At 42.8% G+C, this 20,532-nt stretch overlaps 1 protein-coding gene across 1 annotated transcript in view; it reads left to right on the forward strand.

Annotated features, from left to right (window-relative positions):
* Window positions 1–19,156, forward strand: part of syngap1b (synaptic Ras GTPase activating protein 1b) — a gene marked incomplete at its 3' end in the record, with an annotated part of 120,559 nt that extends 101,403 nt beyond the window's left edge. The window contains exons 18-21 of the mRNA XM_084557676.1: window positions 87–298; window positions 5,427–5,499; window positions 11,320–11,381; window positions 19,039–19,156. Of these exons, the coding sequence (XP_084413802.1) occupies window positions 87–298; window positions 5,427–5,499; window positions 11,320–11,381; window positions 19,039–19,156 (465 nt within the window). The remainder of the gene's footprint in view (window positions 1–86; window positions 299–5,426; window positions 5,500–11,319; window positions 11,382–19,038) is intronic.
* Window positions 19,157–20,532: the final 1,376 nt, after the last annotated feature.

The following is a 20,532-nucleotide window of genomic DNA, read 5'->3' on the forward strand; positions in this document are numbered from 1 at the left end:
ATCCGGATGTTTCTGCAGCTGCCGAACGTAAAACAGCCCGCCCGGCCGCCTACTAACCCCGCCTCCTTTCCGTATCTGTGCCTCAGGTGCGGGAGTACGAGGAGGAGATCAACTCCCTGAAGGAGCGCCTGATGATGTCCCACAAAAAGCTGGAGGAGTACGAGCGGCGGCTCCTCACGCAGGAGCAGCAGACCAATAAGATCCTCCTGCAGTACCAGAACCGGCTGGAGGACAGTGAGCGGAGGCTACGGCAACAGCAAGTGGAGAAAGACTCCCAAATTAAAGGAATAATTAGCAGGTAAATGGAGGCTGTTGTTGGGATGGAGGGCAAAAGACAGCTAAGGCATCACGTGGTCTTTTATAGGACAGGCATGGGCCACGTTCTTCACTCTTTGTTTATTGTAGCACCTTTAGTGAATATCAGATTTTTCCAATATATGTGGAAAAATGTACTTTCTGATTGCTACGGTTAATTAAATCCTTCTGAGGAGTAAGTGGAAGCAGATCGATTGACAGCACGACTTTGACTCTATTTAACGCATGAGCTTGAAGCCGCTCTCCCCTAAAATACATCTATTGCATATTGGAATAAGACTCTATTTACCAGAGGTTGTTATCTGGCGAAGATTACTGCAGGGTAGGAGGCTGGTTTCACTTTCATTAAGTGCTGTAGCGCTGGGAGCGAGGCAGGGAGCTGTATATATATTGAAAGCCAACGCTGCAGACATGTAATGAGTGACAAATTAAATGAGAGGCTGTAATACGGGGGACAGAGATCCATATCGCCTCGGATAAAGCATGCAGGCCGTGTTCCCTCGCTGGTTGCTTCTTGTCGAGCTGCACAAAAAACCCGCTGCCATAATCTCACAGCTTGGTCGACTTGTTATTCAAGAGCATTTGGACGACGGCGGAGGAGCTCCAGTCGAGTCCCTATTTATCGGGAGCTGGTGTGAGATAGTAGCGGGAGCGGCGCTTGAGTGCAGTCTTTAGTTTTTATCGATCGCTCACAAATTAAGTAGTTCATGGGAAAGGAGCGGAGCATCGATCGTATCTTTAGCCGTATTCAGATGAAAGTAGATCACCAGATGGTTTTAAGGATTCCTTCAGCGCTGTAACGCGTGGCTGCTCATTAGCGGCGCCGCCCAGATGTTTCAGCTTCAGTTTAAAGACTCTGTAAAGACAATAGTAGAATATTTTCACATCTTATAATAGTCTGTGGTCTGGGTGGATGTCTGTGACAGAGAATATTGCCACTTCTAATCCACTCCAGGAAAGAAGACATGGAATGAAGACAGAGAGTCCTGCTCGTCTTTTATGGGAAAACATCTTTAAAGACCTAACCTTGTATATAACCAGAGCCACCATTAAACCCCCTCCCTTCCCCTCCCCCCTTCCCCTCCCCCCCTCTCCTTTATCCTGTTGCACTTACCATCGGCCACTTTTATGAACACAGCTCTCTGCCGTTAACTGGATCTGGGCGTCATGTGAAATGATTCCTCTTCATTTTCAATCGATGCACTTTCAAAAGCGCAAGAGGATTGAAAATTTGATAACTTCACAAAACATGTCTGCACTTTTTAAAGCAACTCAAAGAATCGCTTTGGACCTTCAGGCACAGGACTACGGAAGACCACGGTTTTAATATTAGCTCTTCCATTTCAAACCAAGGTGAACCGTGTTCACTGAAGGACTGCTGATGTTTCTACAGAGTGAACATGGGGACTAATACCTCTCTCTCTCTCTTTTTTTGTTTTTTTACACAAACACACATATATACGAAGAGGGAAGAACATCAGACTACACTTGAATCAGCCGGTGATTCAGGCGCTGAGGCGTAGACAAGCTATGCCACATTATACACAAACTTTGTCAGAGCACTTAAAGCAAAACCAGTGATTATTTCTCCCCTGGAGTTTAATCTGAACGGCAAAAAATCTGCTGCACACGTGAAGCGTAGTGTGCGGGGAACAGATCTTTTCGAGGCTTACTCTTGTAACCTGTGTGACCTTTTTATCAGCTGACCACACAAGGATGAATTAAGTAGCAGCATCTGGATGCTTCCAGTTTTACACACAGCCCACTGAGCCAGACACGTGTCGCCAGGCGCATCGTAACAAACGGGGACACGTCTGAGTGCAGAGCAGCATCGTCTCAGGCCGTCCCGCCGGGTTGACCGGACTCCAGACTCTTAGTGAAACAACCATAGCCTTATGTGTTGGGTTTTCCTCTTAAATTCGACTCTTCCGTTAAATTTCTCACATTCAGAACATGTGCACATTACGTCGATGCAAACGCGAGCTCGGGTTCTGCAAACGGAGCCGACCTCGCGGGCTCCAGTGTAGGCTTGAAGAAGAAAAAAAGAAATCTCTCTCATCTGCAGAACTACTTGAGTTTGAGAGAAGCCTTAATGTTCTGTGCATATAAACCTTAAGCTCAGAGCAAATCCGATATCTGTCATTAGACCAGGTACGCTTTCTGTTCTCAATTTAAACCAAAGCCACATATTGAGTTTTAGGTCATGTTGGGTTAAATCCACTGAAACACTGAGTCCACTTTACCTGTAGCACTTGTATCTATATATATATATATTTTCTTTAGGGTAGAGATCCTATTAGTTGGCTACAGGCTCTCCTATTATTATTTTTTTTTCTTTTTGTCAAAATATTTTAACTATAAATATGAATTAAATTATTTATCTTCTCCCAAAGCTGTGGCAGTAGAGGGGGAAACGAATCAAATGATCCTAAATGCAACTGTCATAGTAATAATCTATTTTTAACTATAATTCATAGCATATTAAAAATTTAAGAGCCATAAGAATAGTATTATATGAAATATATATATATATGAATTCTATCGAGAGTGAGATTTTGATTATTTTAAACAATTTTGACAATTGCAATAGCTAACTTTTTAGCAAGACGAGCGCAATAATGAGCTACAATACGTCCGGCGTGTGCCGCCTGCTGCAGGCGCGCCGTGCAGGATCCTGATGAGTGTGTATTGTATGCATCAAAGAAAACAGTGACTTCCTGCCAACATCTTTTAAACCAGGTGCCATCTAAGCCGCGTCTAAACAGAGTATACATAAAGACCTGGAGCGCTGTAACGTACCACACAGACGACGTTGACTCTTTGACTCTCAGCCGTGTGTTCTGCAAAGTGTGTTCCTAAGTTCTGAACTTGTTTTTGGAGCCTTTTTTTATTTTATTATTATTGTTTCCTCCTCCCTGTACGGTGTTGTGTGAATTTCTCTGCATTTTAAATGAAAGGCTGCAATGGATTTAATTATTTACTAATTAAAACAAAAAAAAAAAGATATTTTCTCCTTCATCTCTGTATGATTTTGCTGTATATGCTTGGTATGACTTTTGACCTGCAGTCCGTCATTGGTGGTGTCCGGTGACGTGGTGATCAGAATAGTTGTTTTTGAGAAAGTTAGACAGTACTGTCATTTAACTTATGCAGTCACAGTATGATTTAAATATTCTCATTAAAAAGGGGGAAACCATATTATTCTTATTCTTATTCTTCTTATTCTTATTATTTTCTTCTCTTTTTTTCTTTCCCTCTCCAGAGATATAGAAACTATTCTGGTGTCGGTATATCTGCCTCTCTCTTCTGTAGCAAGAACATATTGATAGGCTGTATAGATTGTTACTACGGCAACAACTTCTGTTTAAATCTTGCAACTGAATTCCTAGTGGTGATGGCTTGATGTGTGTGTGTGTGTGTGTGTGTGTGTGTGTGTGTGTGTGTGTGATTGACATGGCTTGTAGCAACAGCCAAGGGTTTATATTCTAAACAGACCTGCGTCAAAATTAGTTGCAAATCATTCTTGGGGGGTGAGGCGGCGGCGGCGGCAGTGGCGGTGGCGGGCGGCGGGGTCGTCTGCTGCTGCTGCTGCTGCTGCTTCGACGCCAATCAGATGCCGACAGGTAAGTTTTCTCAGTCAAAGAATAAACTGCACTTGTTGGCAAAAGAAGAACAAAAACAAAGAAAGTATTTGCAGCTGCTATTTGACCCAGGTCTGTGTCTCCGTTGACTTTGCATTAACTTTTACATCCTATTTGTCTCTTTGCCTTTTTGTTTTTTTCCTCTGTAGCAAAATATTCCGACATTGTGACCTCATGTTGGTGGATGCACACTTTGTTTTGACTAAATGTACGACTTGACCTCAAAAGCACACTACTTGAAGTACAACTGGATATACATACTATATATGAAGCTTCTTTATTTTCATTTCTTTTTTTGTAACATATCACCCACATGAATCATTGTCTGCCTTTTTGAAGTCATGTCAGAATCTAAATGCTGTATGCCCATGTTACATTCCATTGTTTTCTGGGACAGTGCCAATATTTCTGTCTGTGCTTATGACTTGACTCTTTTCTTTTTCCCTCTTCTTCTTCTTCTTCTTCTTCTCCTCCTCCTCCTCCTTTTGTAAAATAACTCTCAACACTGTACACTATTTATGGAATAAAACATCCAAACGCTTATGTTTGAAACTTCACCTGTGGGATTTCGTTCTTTATTGTCGAACATGTGCCTCTGTGTTCTTAATAAAGTGGCGTGAGTGCGGCCTTTGAGTGGCGCGGCGGCTGGTGCAGCTTGATTGCTGCATTGACGACACGGTGGCAATTAAGCCAGCTTGATTGGACTGATGTCGTTCTGACAGCCTGATGTAAAAAGAGAATATCCCTGAAAACGTATTTCATGTTAACATATTTTTAGGATGTCTGTTTATTCCCCGTAACTTCTATTACAAATAATAGCATCCACAGTTTAGCCAGTTGGCTGTAACTGCCTTGTAGGATGACCCAGTGTGAGAAATATCCTTGAATGACCCAATCTGGATTAGATCCACTGGCACTGGGATAATCACAAGCTCTGGGAAACCTGCACCGTCCGCCGGCTCGTGAAAACTGCAGCGGGGTTCTTGTCTTTGAAATGATTAGTCAAAGGCCTTTTCCAACCGGCGCCTTGGTCAGTCCACGTTATGTAAGACGGACAATTCCCTGGGGATGATCGGGATCTGCTCCACATAACCCTGGCGCGCGATTGTCCGAGGTTTTGGCCGTGATTTGCACTTTGAAAACAACTTAAATTGGGCGAAAACGCTTTGATAAATCCCGTGGGGTTGGGGGTTGGGGGGGAGGGTGGGGGAAGAGAAAAGGCTCCACCAGAGAAAAACTGGCAGTGGCCTCACGAAGCCCGGTTAGAAACACTGATGAGGTTTTTTGGGGATGCAGGTGACCGGCATCTTCTCGCCGTGCTGTTGTTGAGCCAGATGTTGGAGATGCACCTGCTTCTTGTTAAGTATCATCTTGAATTCATAATACTCCCTCTCTTTCTGTCACCCCCGTCCCTCCTTCTTCTCTCTCCCCCTCTCTCTCTTTCTCTCTCTCTCTCTCTCTGCTTCCAAGACTCATGGCTGTGGAGGATGAGATAAGGGGAGGAGCCATGATTGAGCCAAAAACCAGGATTTTCGCTGATCAGGTCTGTGAGACTGCTTCTTCTCTCGTCGAGTCCGTTCGGTGGCCCGTGCTGTCCTCTTTCCCCCCTTCTGCCTCCCCCTCCCTGCTACTGTTATGATTTGTCTGCTGTGTGTGTGTGTGTGTGTGTGTGCGTGGGGTCCCTCTGACTGTCTTGCCCTGTCCCCTGACCTGTCCCACATGTGTTTGGGTTTGACTGCCATCCGTCTGCCAGCATACCAGGGAGCTTTAGAGATAGGCCGAGCGCTGCCGTTGCATTCCTCAGCTCCAGCTATGGAGATGTCTTGACTCTAGTTGGGGTTTGTGAGCGCACCCGGGTCTGTTGACGCTCGAATGTTTGTTGTCGAGCATGCTGGGGTCAAAAGACTTCCGCTCGGGTTTTGTGGACCGGCCGAGGGCCCGTAGGGTCTGCAGCGTGGTGGTGGTGCGGCTGTGTCGTCAGGAGCTTCTCATTTCATGCTTTCAACTCGCTCTCGTGCTCGTCCTGTCCAACTGAAGAAGCCCACCTTCAAGCATGAGTCATGCTGCAAATATAGCTTGTGCGTGTGGACTTATATATATATCCATATATATATATATATGTGTGTGTGTGTGTGTGGCTAAGAATGGAAGAGGTAATTAGAACAACGTTCACTCATGAACAGCGACTTGAACTTCAGTTTGTTTTAATTGCAACAAAGGAAACTTCACAGTCAAACCAAAATAATTCTTCTTTTCTTGATGATTATCACCAGCAGTAGTGGAACAATATACATATATTTATCTTATTTCAAGGAAAATTACCAAAGCATGAGCATCAAACTATGCTTTAATACACAAAAAATAAAATAACTCTTTATGCAGAACGGCCTATTATCAGAACTAGTGCAGTGCCCGTCGGAAGTATGTATTCCTACAGTGGGAGCCTACAGGTGCTGTGTATGAGGATTAGTGGAAATATTAGAGCGGAGAAAACCTATTTTACCGATATATTTTACATTTCTTATCCAAACAACGTCAAACTTAGCAGTGCACATCTTCGTGCCCGTAGCGAGACACCTGGCCAGTTTCGAATCAATCGGGCCAACGGTTCGCGAGATATGCGTGCCACAGACAGACAGACAGACAGACACACAGACGCTTCTTGATTTATAGATAGATATGTCACATAAAGCCCCGCCCCCAACGATGTGATTGGCTCTGCAGATCTTTGCTGGAGCAGAATCAGTTCCTAACGTAAAGAGACTCCAGACCAAATGTGCAGGCGCTTTCCAGGCTAGTTGGATACGTCATTGGATCATACACCGATCAGCCACAACATTATGACCACCATCTTGTGACAGTTCAGTGTTCTGCTGGGAAACTTCTGGACCTGGCATTCATTGGTGTGGATGTTACTTAGACATGTAGCACCCACCTAGACCAGACCAGACACCCCCACCCCATAGCAATGACACTCCTTGATGGCAGCAGCCATCCCCAGCAGGATGCAGCCTGACACAGACACACACACAAAAACACTTTAGGAACAACTAAAAAAAAACATGAAGAACAGCACAAGGTGTTGACCTGGCCTCCAAATTCACTAGATCCCAAACTGATCAAGTATCTGTGGGATGATCCACAGAGGCCCCTCCCCTCCCCTCAAAGACCCCCCCACTAACAACATTCTGTTCCCAGACACCACAGGACACCCTCAGAAGGCCCATGTCCATTCTCTGATGAGTCACCACAAGGGAGACCTGCACAATATTAGGAAGGTGGTCATAATGTTATGCCTGATTGGTGTAGTCATAGTTGCATTGATGTGGTTTCTCTTTTTAATGTTGCAGCTTGTAGTAATTGTGCTAACAACTTGATTCAGCTGCATAGTTTGTGAATTATTGTAAACGTTGGTGGCGTATATAATAATGATTTTCTTTCTAATAACTTAACATTCAACATAGACCGTATAAACTGATTTTAGAACCGGTTTCATCCCAACTGCAATAAACTCAAATTTCTTTTGGTTTTTGGTGCCATGTCAGTTGGTCAGTGTGTTTTCAGAGGTTGACTCGGAGCTCCCCTGATCCTTTGAGGACTAAAGTAAGGATGTATAATATTAAGATTCGAGTCTTTCTTTTCGTTCTTGTACGCTGGCGTTGTAAAAAGCATTAGCTGTTAGCGCTTCCCATTTGCAGTGTGCAATGAAAGAACAGATAAAATTAAGGGGATTGCTTTTAAAATGTAAAAAAAATAAAATACAAAGGATTCTCTTGCAAGTTCTGATGGATTTTTAAAACATCTGTCAGTAAACTTACGGATGTTTGATGGTATAGGAGGATAATTGTACCGTACTGTGTTCAGATTGGTTATGAACTGAGGCGTTAGCTGCTATTATCACACGACTACAACCAAATAGTTGCGTCTTCAGCTGCTGCACGGGCTCATTTAAATTCTGCGAATGCATTCATTTCAGAATCGAGAGTGAAACGTAGGGAAGTTCCTCGCCCACCGCTACGAGCTCATTTGGCACATTTCATTGGTTTCTAACAGCTTGATGTCTCCCTCCTTTAATTGGGTCACATTTTAGAGTTCTCCTCGGTTAATTGCGTGAAAAATCAAAGCAAGGGCCTCGCAGCAGATTTCTAGGTGCCTTTCAAAGCAGCAGAGAGGGGGGAAACAATAATTAGCCGTGCCAAGAGGGAAGCCTCGCAGTGTCACGGCGATGGTCACTACTGAAGATAATGTGGCCTTGATGTATGCTGTTAAAATCCACTGTACGTTTAGAAAAATTGAATGTATTTAAATGCATGTAGCCTAAGAGATGTCTGTGTTGGTTGCATTTTACAAATATTCTGCGTCACGTGGACAAAGCTTGCAGCGTAGGATGATGACGCGAGGGCTGTGAAGAGTTTGAGTTTGTGCAGATCAAAATATAAATACACAAAAGCGACAGAGAGAGACTCACATTTAAAGAAAAGGTCTTGGTCTTTTAGAATCCCAGTGAGTCACGGTGAGTCATCTTCTTTGTAAGCAAATAAATAAATAAATAACTCTTTCTCTCAGGCTGCAAATATTAAACGATGACTCTGTGATCGAAGCAAAAGTTTTCTCACGTCATGTTTGATGGCCTCTGTGTCATATTCCAGATTTAAAACAAGAACACATAAAAGCCTTTTTAATTTATTTATTTATTTGATGCCTACCATGACTCACTGCCATTCTAACAGTTGTCAGGCTTTATAATCAACTTCATAATAATCCATTAAGATCTTGTTTTGATGGTTTGGAGAATCTGTTTGTGTTACTGTCGTATAAATGGATGCAAACTGTGCGTAATGGTGCAGGACGCCATAATCCTTCCCAGTCAGTATCCTGATGTCTACGAAGTATAAGCTTTACAAGTAAAGATTTAAGTAAATTTACAATATGTAAAGTATATTAGTCTCATTGTTGTGTAAACTAAAGCTACACTTCAGCCACTGGACAGAGAACGGTGCTGCCAAATAACGTAAGAGATTAAAATAATCTATCAACATGTCAGTGGACAAATATCTTGTTTAATTCAAATGTATGTATAACTTTAATAAGACAAACAATGAGGAAAGTTGTCCAGAATACTGTCCAGACGTCTTTTGTTGCAATTTAATTTTGACGCTACGGGGAATATTACTGTCCTCTGCAGGGTAAAGTTATTTACTACAACTGCACTTGAGATTCTGTTTGCTTTCCACCACATCATTACTGCTGCTTTAATTACTTCCTGATAAAGGTCCTTGTGTTCATTTTGACAGCCTTAGTTTTTATATGATGTGTCATGCACTACACGTCACATATACACCAGTATCTGGCTGAATATTGACCAAAAAAGAGAGTCATTATTGGTGTGTTTCCCAGAAAATTTTTTGAAAAATGATGATGACTCATCCTGCACCAGGGGGCATGAACTAATTTAGCTTCCAATGAAAATGAGAGTTTCTATCTCTATCTATATATGCTCCAATACCAGCAGCACTATCAGTTTTAGCATTTGGGTTGAAACATGTATGGGCAGGGTTTGCTCAGACCTCTGGAGTCGACCAATCAGAGCAGATCAGGCATTTTGCGCTTCCCGCCTCCCCCGCTCTGTCTCCAGAGCTAGCTGTTTTGTGGGAACTTTAAAATGTAAATGCTTTTTTAATTCCATTTTTTTGTGGATGCAACGCAGTTAGCTACAGAAGCTATTCCATCAAAATCTTTAACCCCTTGACGCCTGAAAAGATTTTTCAATTATATAAAGAAATTAGTTATTTGTGTTTTTGCTTACCACTCCGACCGGTCCTAAGAGAAACTAGTGCTTGCAAAAGGTTCCTAGGTATTTTTGAATGTGCACACACCGACATTGGAGGATTATTTGCGTTATTCCGGCTGCAGTCTGAGCGGAAACAGTGCGTCGCGAATTTGCGACACTCTGCGACAAGGGGTTAATAATTTCTGTTTTCATTTTATATATATATATATAAATATATATATTATATTTTTATATTTTTTACAGGTTAATCTTTCTAGTTTCTTGTTGTTATCTGGGACCAGGTAAATAAATAAATTACAAGGAATTATTGCTAAACACTGGTGGAAAGTAATAAATATAATATAATATAATATATACAAATTAGTTTATTTAATAAGCAGATGTAGTGTTTTTTCCCATCTTGTTACAAGTATAATCATGACAAAACTGTTTAATTGCATTTTATGTATGTTAATATATTACTAGGATTGGTTGAACACTAACAACGGTTTGAAAATATATTATTATACGTATTATATATTATAAAAACACAAATCACATAAATCACATCAAATTACAACAATGACATATATTCTTTTTAATGTATTTTAGTCAGGATGAATTACAGCTGAGTCGTCAGTGTTGTGTGAATTTATACTGAACTGGTCTCTGAAGGTCGATGAGTCTCTGATGCAGTGATATCTCCAAAGAAGTAGTAGTAGTAGTAGTAGTTGTAGTAGTAGTAGTAGTGATACGTTTATTTGTTTTTTGCGTTTTTTCCCGTTTCAGTGAGTGACTGTGTGATTTGAACTGAATCTGATGAGTATTTACCAGAGAACAACGCTTCCTGAGTTACACTGATCACATCACCGTCTCATTCATTCAAAATTGAATTGTTTTTATTTGTGCTCATTGTTGCATCTTCTTGAATATAGTTTGTATAGTGTGTGTGTGTGTGTGAGAGAGAGAGCTGTGTGTGTTTTAGCAAAATGCAAAAATCCTTTTCTATCTATATCTATGTGTCTTTTTTGCATATTGTGTTGATGTTAATAGGATTCTGGGTTTCCTGAGTGTATATTTCTATTTCTATATCTGCATAGAGTTGATAGTTGCATGTTTGATACGAGCATGTTTTTACTCCTCTCACCTTTCTGAACCGGGTCTTTCCTGCTTTCAGATGCAGACGTGTCTTTCTTGTCCCGTGAGCATGTTTTCTGGTCGTGACGCTCTGCATGGCTCGCTGCTCTAACGCTTCCAGGCTGCTGCGTGACCTGATAACATGTGTGTGTTGTTGCATTTTCTTTTTGGAAAGCATTATATTTGTATGTTTATGTGTTTGTTTTCTGTTCACTTTGTGTCGTGGCACCGTATACGTATCGTTTGGTGGCTGTTGTTTCTCCTCAACCCTCACATCCCTTCTAAATCCTCCCTCCCTTTGCACACAAGCCTTCCCTCCTTGTTTTGCCGTCAGCCTCCTCCTCCTCCTCCTCCTGCCTCCTTGATTTTAGCCCTCCTCTCCTCTCATCTCCTCTCCTTTCCTTTCCTTTCCTTTCCTCTCCTCCTATGTTGATGAGATACGGTGATTTCTCTTAGGGGAGGCGTCAGTCCATCCTAGTGCAGCCCCGTCTTGCGCCTGTCCCACCCCGAGTACCCAGGTAATAAACAAGCCGGCAAACTGTCACTCTCCATCCATGACTGCTGCCTCTTTCCTTCTGTCCTCTGTGTGCGTCCCTGTCCCGTACGCGGCACCATGTCAACTCACCTCAGGCCGTTTCCCCTGTACTTTACTCCTCAGAGGAGAGAGGCCCGTCACAGAATGATTGGACAGAGGTAACTGATGGTCCTGTTGGGAGGGGGCGCCTCCGTGTTGGAGTGACAACAAAACATTTTTTAATATTTAATGCTGCAGCGAGTGTCGCTCGTCTGATATATATACTGTCTTCAGTATCAGCAAACTGTACGCAGCATCCAAATGTCCTGGAGCCACCCCGTCCAGTACAAAGACAAACTGAGGCACAAAAACTTTCTCCTACTTGGCCTAGCCATCATCTACCATCATCAGTTCAGCAGACGGAGGCTGATAACATCTCAGTGGGCGTAGAATTTAAATCCTGAGAAGAAACCTGCTATTAATCCTGGTAAATGTTTATTTCATGTAAACATGAGTTCAGTTTGAAGGCGGCACTCGTCTCTAAAGGAACAGCGTGCACACCATGTATGGTATGGTTAACCATCTGAAAGTTATTATGAGGCGTGGTTAAACTGGTACAGAGAAGGAAATACCTGTGCATGCATCATTTAGTTAGACTTTATTCACCCACAGGGGAAAATGCTTGATCACAGTAGCTCAGCTGCACATAAAAAAAACACTCCTGAGAAGCACAAATAAAAAGAAAAATAGATGAAGATAGATTAATAAGGTACAAGAATGTGCATTAACATTAATAACTTGGAGTTATCTGTTGCAGAAAGGTGAGTTGTTGTACAGCTGGATAGAGTAGGGGATGAATGACGTCCTGTAGAGTTTCACTGCTCCTCTGTAGTTTGGTGTAGTGGGTGTGAGTTGTAAACTAATTCTAAGCAAGTAGGTAGGAGCCTCCTGTTGGATAATTACTGCATGGGTGATTATCTTTCAGCTGACAACAAGTTATTTAACCCCAACTGATGCAATGAGTAGCTTCTCATTTTTTAAACAACCATGTCTAAAGACACATCCTGTGGAAAAGATGTTAGTCTGTTTGAGAAGGGTCAAATCATTGGCATGCATCAAGCAGAGAAAACATCTAAGGAGATTGTAGAAACTACTAAAACTGGGTTAAGAACTGTCCAACGCATTATTAAAACTGGAAGGATGGTGGAGAACCATCGTCTTCCAGGAAGAATCTGGCAAACACTTAAACGTTTTGTGAAATCAAATTGAAGAAAAAGAAAGTAGAACTCAGGGCTATGTTTAATAGTGAAAGTAAGAACATTTCCGCACGTACAATGTGAAGGGAACTCAAGGGATTGGGACTGAACAGCTGTGTAGCCTTAAGAAAACCACTAATCAGTGAGGCTAACTGGAAAAAAAGGCTTCAATTTGCTGGGGAGCATAAAGATTGGACTATGAAGCAATGGAAGAAGGTCATGTGGTCTGATGAGTCCAGATTTACCCTGATATTTTTGGCCAGGCAGTGTATGTATCTGTACGTTTGTCTGCAGGCTAGACCAGGATGTGATCAATAGCCTCTGTCTCATTATAAACGAAGAAAATAATAATAATACCTTACAAACATGTATCATTAGTATTTCATATTAAAGTTAGTAGGGATGAGATTCAGATTCAGAAATCTTTATTTCTCCATGGGGGGCCAATTTAAGTCACATGTGAGCAGCATGACGTGCAAGAACAAGACACTTTTAAAGAAAGAAAAAATAGAACAAAATACAATATATACAGAAATGATGCCATAAATGTTCCTGCCTCCACTGCTGCTCCGCTTTTAATTAAAATATATTTTTATTTCTGGAGTTTTAATGTCTCATTTTCTTAGACACATGACTGAAATATGTAATTTATCGTCACCCTCCCAACACAATAACACGTTGTCTCGGTTCCTCTCTGGAAATATTCTGTGACGGACCTCGAACTGGACTGAATGATCTGAGACAGACCCCAGGCCTATAAAAAACTACAACAACATCTAACACATTAAAATGTCATCACTTCCTCTGACACAGTCATAACCAGCGGTCCCCTCACATACTGTATATGCCAACATTATTAATTAATAAGTCAACTGTGCACCAAGTAACTTTTTAGGTGGAATGCAGAAACTACAAACCAATCAATGGCTGCCATTGGTTTTCTTTTGTGTTCTGCTGTATTCAGATGTTGGCATTTGCAAAATTCTGCTCTTCATCACATTTAATTATCACCTTTATGTTTCGGCTTTGACTGCAAACATGCAAAACGATGAACTTATCAAATCCAAATTAATTAAATAAGACGTTAAAATGTTAGAAAATGGTGTAAAACCGGCCCGAACATGGATTTCAAAGGCCATCCTTGCCGTATTTGTGTTCTTTCTATCATACCGTGCTTCCTCTTCCTCAGAAACATCATATTTATTCGTTGCCTTCGCTTTTCCTGACCTCATCCTCTCACATTTCATCCCTGTTCCCCAGCACACCCTCTGATTAACGACGGGAATTATGTGAAATCTCCGTATCTGACCCAGTCCTCCCCCCTCTCCGATGAACACTGATAACCGTGCCCATGTTTCCGTGTGTTGTGTCTCTTTCTGTGTTTGTCCCGTGTTTCTGATATTTAAGTGTTTGTGTTTTTGGCATCTGATTATTATTATTATTATCATTATTATTTGGTGAAGTGGTGGTGGCGTGGTTCACCTGTTACCTGTGCATCTGATGATGTGTGACGTGTGTGTTTTTTCTTTCTTTTTTAAATTTTATTTTGCGTCAAAGTCAGAGCTCTTCACCTGGCAAGCGGTTGCTTCTTTATTTTATTTTTTTATTTGTCCTGCCGTAGATAAACTGATCTCAACCAACACTTAACTGCAGGTTTTTGCATTTTCAAACGCGGAGATAAGATTTTCTCTAGACATCCATGAGATCCCAAATTGGAGTGATTGGAGATTGGAGGAGATGGGTAAGACTTTGTGTGTACGATATTCTCTCTGCATCATTTCCTAGACCCCTAACATCCCAGTAATCCACTAAGTGTTTTGTGTTTCTGTCTCCAAAATCACAATTTTCATTAGCATTAAAAGAAAAAACACACACACCAAGCTGTAATTGAATGCACCAAGTAATCAGACACACAAAGAGCGGAGCAAAGCTTGGTAAGTTTAAATAAATACATAAAAGGATGTCAGTAAACATTTTGCCATGTCTTTGTTCAGCTGCTGAGTTTAATAGACATGTGTGTTCGGTCCACACATGGATATTAAACGACATTGTCGGTTGTGTTTGAGAGTAACGAAGCGAGCGGAGTCGGTGGAGTTACTGGCATCCTGTGACCGTCTGCAGCACCAGTCGGCAGCTCAGAGTCTTTTCATTCCCTTTGGTTCTGATTGAGAAGAGAAAAGGCCCGCCGCTAATTCACATCCAACACTGGGGTCTTTTTTTCTTTTAATTTTTAATTTTTCTTTCTTCTTTTCACTTCTTTTTGTTTTTCTCTCAAGTGAAACGGAAACACCTCCCACTCACAGTGTGGACACACCCATCAGATACAGTTTATCCAGTGATTGTTTTGCTTCTTTGATTCTTTGCCTCATTCTCTCGACTGGATGCAGACCGATCGACTGTATCTCTCCTCCTCCCTGTCTCCTTCCCTCTGCAGCGACTCATTCCATCCATAACACAGTATATTTCATACGTTCCTGTACGTGAGCATTGAAGTGCTGCTTACTGTCGTGCGTGCACATTCTCGTAGGTTTTATGCACAAGAAATGTGATTACGTCTAGACGCCACGCACAAATAAACCCAGTGCAATTACCTCAAGAGGTTCCCGGCCCTGATAGGTGTGACGGTTAAAGCTGTGAACTCCAGCATTTAGAATCGTCCTGCAGCACGAGCGGCGTCACCATGAATAGAGTCCTCATAGTTGTCTATTGGCACAATAACCCAATTGTTTTCTCTTCCCACTGCTCCCACACAGACGTCAGTGAACACGGCCGGGAAGTGAAGGCTTGAAATAAACTAATAATGAGACTAGCGTTGTTGTTATTTGTAAGTAAAAAAACAAACTCTGACTCGCTAATCAAAAGCTTGCAACCCGGGACGCAACTCCCACGCTTAGCAACTCGTTGCTACGTGTTTCGGGTTCGGCGTTTTTGGTTGGTGACTCTGGCTCAGGCACTAGGATGCACTTTTATCTTGCTTTTTTGGCGCTGACCTCTATGTGGCTTTTTTTTTTTTGTGCATGTTTTAAGGAACAGTTAAGTGCTGCTAAGTTGTTATTATATAAGATATTTAAGATATTTCCAGCTGATGGAGCGCACGTCGGCAAAGACTGACTTCCTGACTTTGCCCTCTCACCCGACAACACGCCCCCCCCCCCCCCCCCCCCTTGCTGCTCGACCCGAGAGGATCAGGATCCTTCGACCCCTTCATCTCCTCTTTCCCGTGCCGCCATTTCTATCGGTGTACGTCACGCATCCACCTCTTAACTCTCTCTTTCTTCTCTCTGTGTCTCTTCCCTTTTTTCCGTGTGGTTCCTCCACTCCCTCGTCACATGTCGATTCTTTTCTCTTTTGAATTTCCTCCTCGCTTTGCTTTCCTTTTACATGTACTCATTCCCGCCCCGTTCTCTTTCTGTTTTTCGATGTTTTCCACCTCAAACCAATCACATCCCTTTTCTCCTCCTCCTCCTTGGTCACTCCTCTTCAACGTGTGATTTATTTCCCTCTACATGTTACCTGCCTTGATTGGACATCTCCTTTTGCAACTTGTCACTCACGTCCCTCCCATCGCTCATTGAATGGCCTCTCTCCTCCTACCACCATCTCTCCCTGCTCCCACTCCTCTTTCCCCCCCTCTTCTCTCTCTCTGTATCTCGCTAGGAGGACCAGCATTCCTCCCTGGGTTATGCAGACCCCGGTGTGAAAACTGAAGGTGAAGGTGGAGATGGAGGAGGAGGAGGAGGAGGAGCGGTAACCAACGATCAAGGCTTCAGAGTCTCTTCCTTGGGCATTTCCTCCGACAGCTCGCCCCACAATGGAGTCCTCCCCCAAACCGTAGACCCTCCCTCTCTGCCCACTCCTCATCAACATCCTAGTCAGAATGGAGAGCTCCGTGGCAACCAAACGTCCTCCTCCATGACAACCTCACAGGCAACCGGAACCACGGCAACCGCAACTACAGGCATAGCAGAGGAAGGGGGAGTAGGTCAAACACAACACTGAGCCAAATCAGAGAGAGATGACACAAATGAAAACACTGTCCCCCGTCTTTTTCCCATTTAGCGAGACGCTTCTTTAAAAAAAAAAAAAGAAGTCCCCATGTGTATCCTTATTGCCCTCAGGGGGGGCAAGAGAGAGAAGAAATGCGTGCGGGAGACGAGTAGTTACCACACAGCTACTGTGCAGTGAATGACACACTAAGACACACAACGCAAAGGGCTCTTCTATGGACACTTGTTCTCTTGATGCTCACACGGAGCTTCACACCAGTATCAGTCTTGCAGGACAAGATGACGATACCTTATCACACACTCTGAATGCGTCAAACCAAACATTTGACACGCGTGAACGTCAGCTCCGTGCACCCATCGCCTCCGTGAGAAACTAAACCCATGTAGGGATCAAGCACTAGGGAACGCCTTGCACCCCAAAGACTTCACGGTAGCCATTAGCGAAGAAGCAGCCGTAAGCTAAGAGCTAGCTTATGGTAGCCCCTGACTCGCATGGATGTAGACGCATTAATATCCTGAACACACGCCAGGCTGCAGCTTGTTTAGGCGGAGACGCGGCGACGTAGTCTGGCTTCCTTAGTGCCTTTGAGTGTTTTCCAACAGGGTTTTCCAGCAGAGATGCCGGGAGACGGCGATCCGAGGTTAGCGTTGCTAGAGAGAGAAAGGAAAACAGATTCATAAGAGGTTTGAGTGACGGGAGATGCCCTCGGGAACTTTTTCCTTCTTCTTTTCTTTTTTTTCAATTTAAGGGACTCCTTGGTATTTTTGGACTGAGCTCGTGCAATTTTTCTCTTCTCAATCTCAGAACCGATATGTGATAATAAAAAAAAACAAAGAACTGGTGCTAAACAGAAACAAATGGTGCCATTTTTCCAAGTCAACTGTCTGTGTCTGCCATAGCACTGCCTCTTTCATGACTCACTCACTGTCCCTTTCTCTCTCTCTCTCTCTCTCTCTCTCTCTATCCTCAAATTTGTCTTTGACAGGACATGTTTTGTCCCCCCCGGTGTGTTTTCTATGTGTGTCCCTGTTCTTTGTGCATCCTGTTGTTGTCTGACAGGGTTGTTGGGGTTTCCATATCTGTTTTTTTTTTAGGCGCATACTCCTCCAATCTCTGGTTTTATTAACAGTTAATCAAAACTGATGGATCAGCAAATGCACGGGCGACTTTCACAGCCCCAGAGTGCTAATTTAAGACTGAATCAGGTTAATTTAAATGAAAGTGTTTATTTTTTTTCTCTTTTAGATTAAAAGTGTTGGTTCATTGTGTTCACACACAGAAGACGAGAGATCTAAGTGTAAATAAATACTGATGCCAGCTAATGTTTTTCACTTTTGGGCTTGCACTGCGTTTTACCACGTTTTCTAAAGTAACATTTGTAAATGGGAACGTCACAGAGGTCCATTTTTATTCTCACTCTAACGTCAACCATTTTGCTTTGCTTGCCATTAAGTGCCTGGGATAAATATATATGTATATGGAGTATCCTTCGGCCAGTAGACTAGCTAGTCATCGACCAAACGCACTTTACAAAGCCTTGCTTAAGACAATAGACAATATATGATAACCTTAATTCTTAAAATTCTGTAATTAAATGCTTCTTTGTCTTGTTTGAAGATCTATTTATAAAAAACAAATGTAAAAAAACAAACAGGTGGAACAGAGTACTTTAGACAGACGTTATTTGTTGTATTTTTTGAAGTGAACTCCTCCGTTTCTCATGAGTCAGATGCTAAAACACACGTTTGTAATGTGCATCCACATCCCTTCATTCTGTGTATGAACTGTCTCCTGTTAGGTTTGTCTGGATGTGAATCTGTTCTTGTCTTCGTAGCCTCACGCTCTGGTGTCGCTCCGCAGCAACAACGGCCGCTCGGCTCGTTTAAGCGTGAAGGCCGAGCCGAGAGGAGTCCGAGAGAGTTTCACATCGGCTCTGTGTCGTGTCAAAGGTCAAAGGCCGCTAGAGATTAGATTAGACTCATAATTACAGTGAATGTGTAACTGTCCCACCACCAAAATGTCAATAACGCTAGCAGTCATCCGCAGGGAAAGATCGTCTCTTTTAGACATCACGTAGGGCTACTTCTTCTTTCTTGTGAAATGACTTGGTGTGATAAATGTTAAAGCAGGTGAGGGGGGGGTGAACGTGCCGAACGAGATGATCCGTGATTGAGAAAAATTAATTACCATTGCTGTGAAAAATACCTCAGTGACTCAGGTAAACGAGCCTCAGAGCCGAACACAGAGAACTGCAGGACGACGAGTCCGGCTTCGGAGTGACCGCCGCCGCCGACACGCAGACACTCGCTCGAATAGCTATGCTTCAAAAGCACCTGATCAAGCACCCTCCCCCGTTTCTTCTCTCTCTCTGTCTCCCTTTTTGTTTCTCCCCCCTAGCCACTCTCAAAGCTTCATGGAGGACAATGTGGAACCTAATTGGCTGATGCACCATCGGCAGTCGACAGGGTGGCATGGCCAAATGTCCAGGGCCCTCTCTCGCGACGCGATTGGCTGACAAAGGGAGAACTTGGGGCATTGGTCCCAGTCTCTTTGCTCAGAGGATGGTGCAGAGCCCCAGCGGACCATGTAAGGAAAACGCTGGGATTTTTTTTTTTTTTTTTTTATTTTTTTTTTTTTACTTGGGCCCTCTCTCTCTGATTTGATAAAGAGGATGATTTTTTTTTTTTTTTTTTTAAATGTCTTTGACGCCTCGTGGTTTGGATCTACATTTTACTTATAAAAGGTAGGCTGGACGTGCAGTACACTGGTGTTTGTTAGCCTGCCGAGCATGCAAAGAACAGCTATGCAGTCTGATCAATCAGCAGAACAGAGGAGGCACAAAAAAAAAAAGAAAAAGGCTCCGAATGAGAGAGAGGGGCGGGTAGGATCTATTTCAAAGGTGCTTGACTTCTCTTCAAATTTCAGTCAAAGCTGATTTCCTTTCAGAGCATTTATTTCCCTCTCTCTCTCTCTATCTATCTATCTCTCTATCTATATATCTATCTATCTCTCTCTTGTAGTCTTTTCAAATTCCACTTTGACTCCTCTTCATCTGCTCACTCTTTATTCATCCAGGATCCTCAGAGTATTATTTAACCACCACTTCAGTCTCACTTGATCTCGACTCATAGTTTCCAGCTCTTCCGTTTCGACTCCTCCTTTCAGACTTTGATTTTAAAAGGAAACTAAATATGCACAGCCTAATTCAAAAACTAAACAAACAAAAACAAAAAACACTCTGGCTTCAGCAGTGAGGACTTTGAGAAACCGGACTGAATGTCGTTATTTATATTTCTACGATGACGCCGCTTATTCTTACTTCTAAAAAAAGAAACTCTTGGTCAGAAATCTTCCCGGAGCAGATCTTTATTTCTTGATATAGATAGACGCCTCTATCTAATGGAAGTTGACGAATCGAATCCATTTTATATGAACTGACTTTTCTTACTGAGACAATCTGGTGGAGAGACGCGTTGCCCTACAGGACTGTGATGGAAAGGGACAAACTTGTGTTTTACCTACTCCCCTTACAACAGTTTGCACGTTGCTGTGACCTGACCTGACCCCCCCTCCACTTCCTCCTTCCTCTTTGGTTGTTATCGCTCAAATAACAAAAATTCAAAAAGCAGAAAAGCGTCGGGCTGCTTCTCGCCCGACCATCGCCATGGAGCTCTCCATTTACGGACGATGTGAAAGCCGCCGGATGAGGACGTTCTTACTTTTGTACTTATTTGTCTGTAGAGTTTCCACCGGGGCGGAGGATGAACTCTTGGTTTCAGCGTGGTCCCCTTTCTGCAGTCCCCCTCCCTCCCCATTTCTTTCTGCGGATGGACTCCGCTGACACCAATCTGAGTTGAAATCCCCGCCGTTTCCACTTTTTGACTGAACCTG

Source organism: Chelon labrosus (assembly GCF_963514085.1).
Source record: "Chelon labrosus genome assembly, chromosome: 12".
NCBI lineage: Eukaryota > Metazoa > Chordata > Actinopteri > Mugiliformes > Mugilidae > Chelon > Chelon labrosus.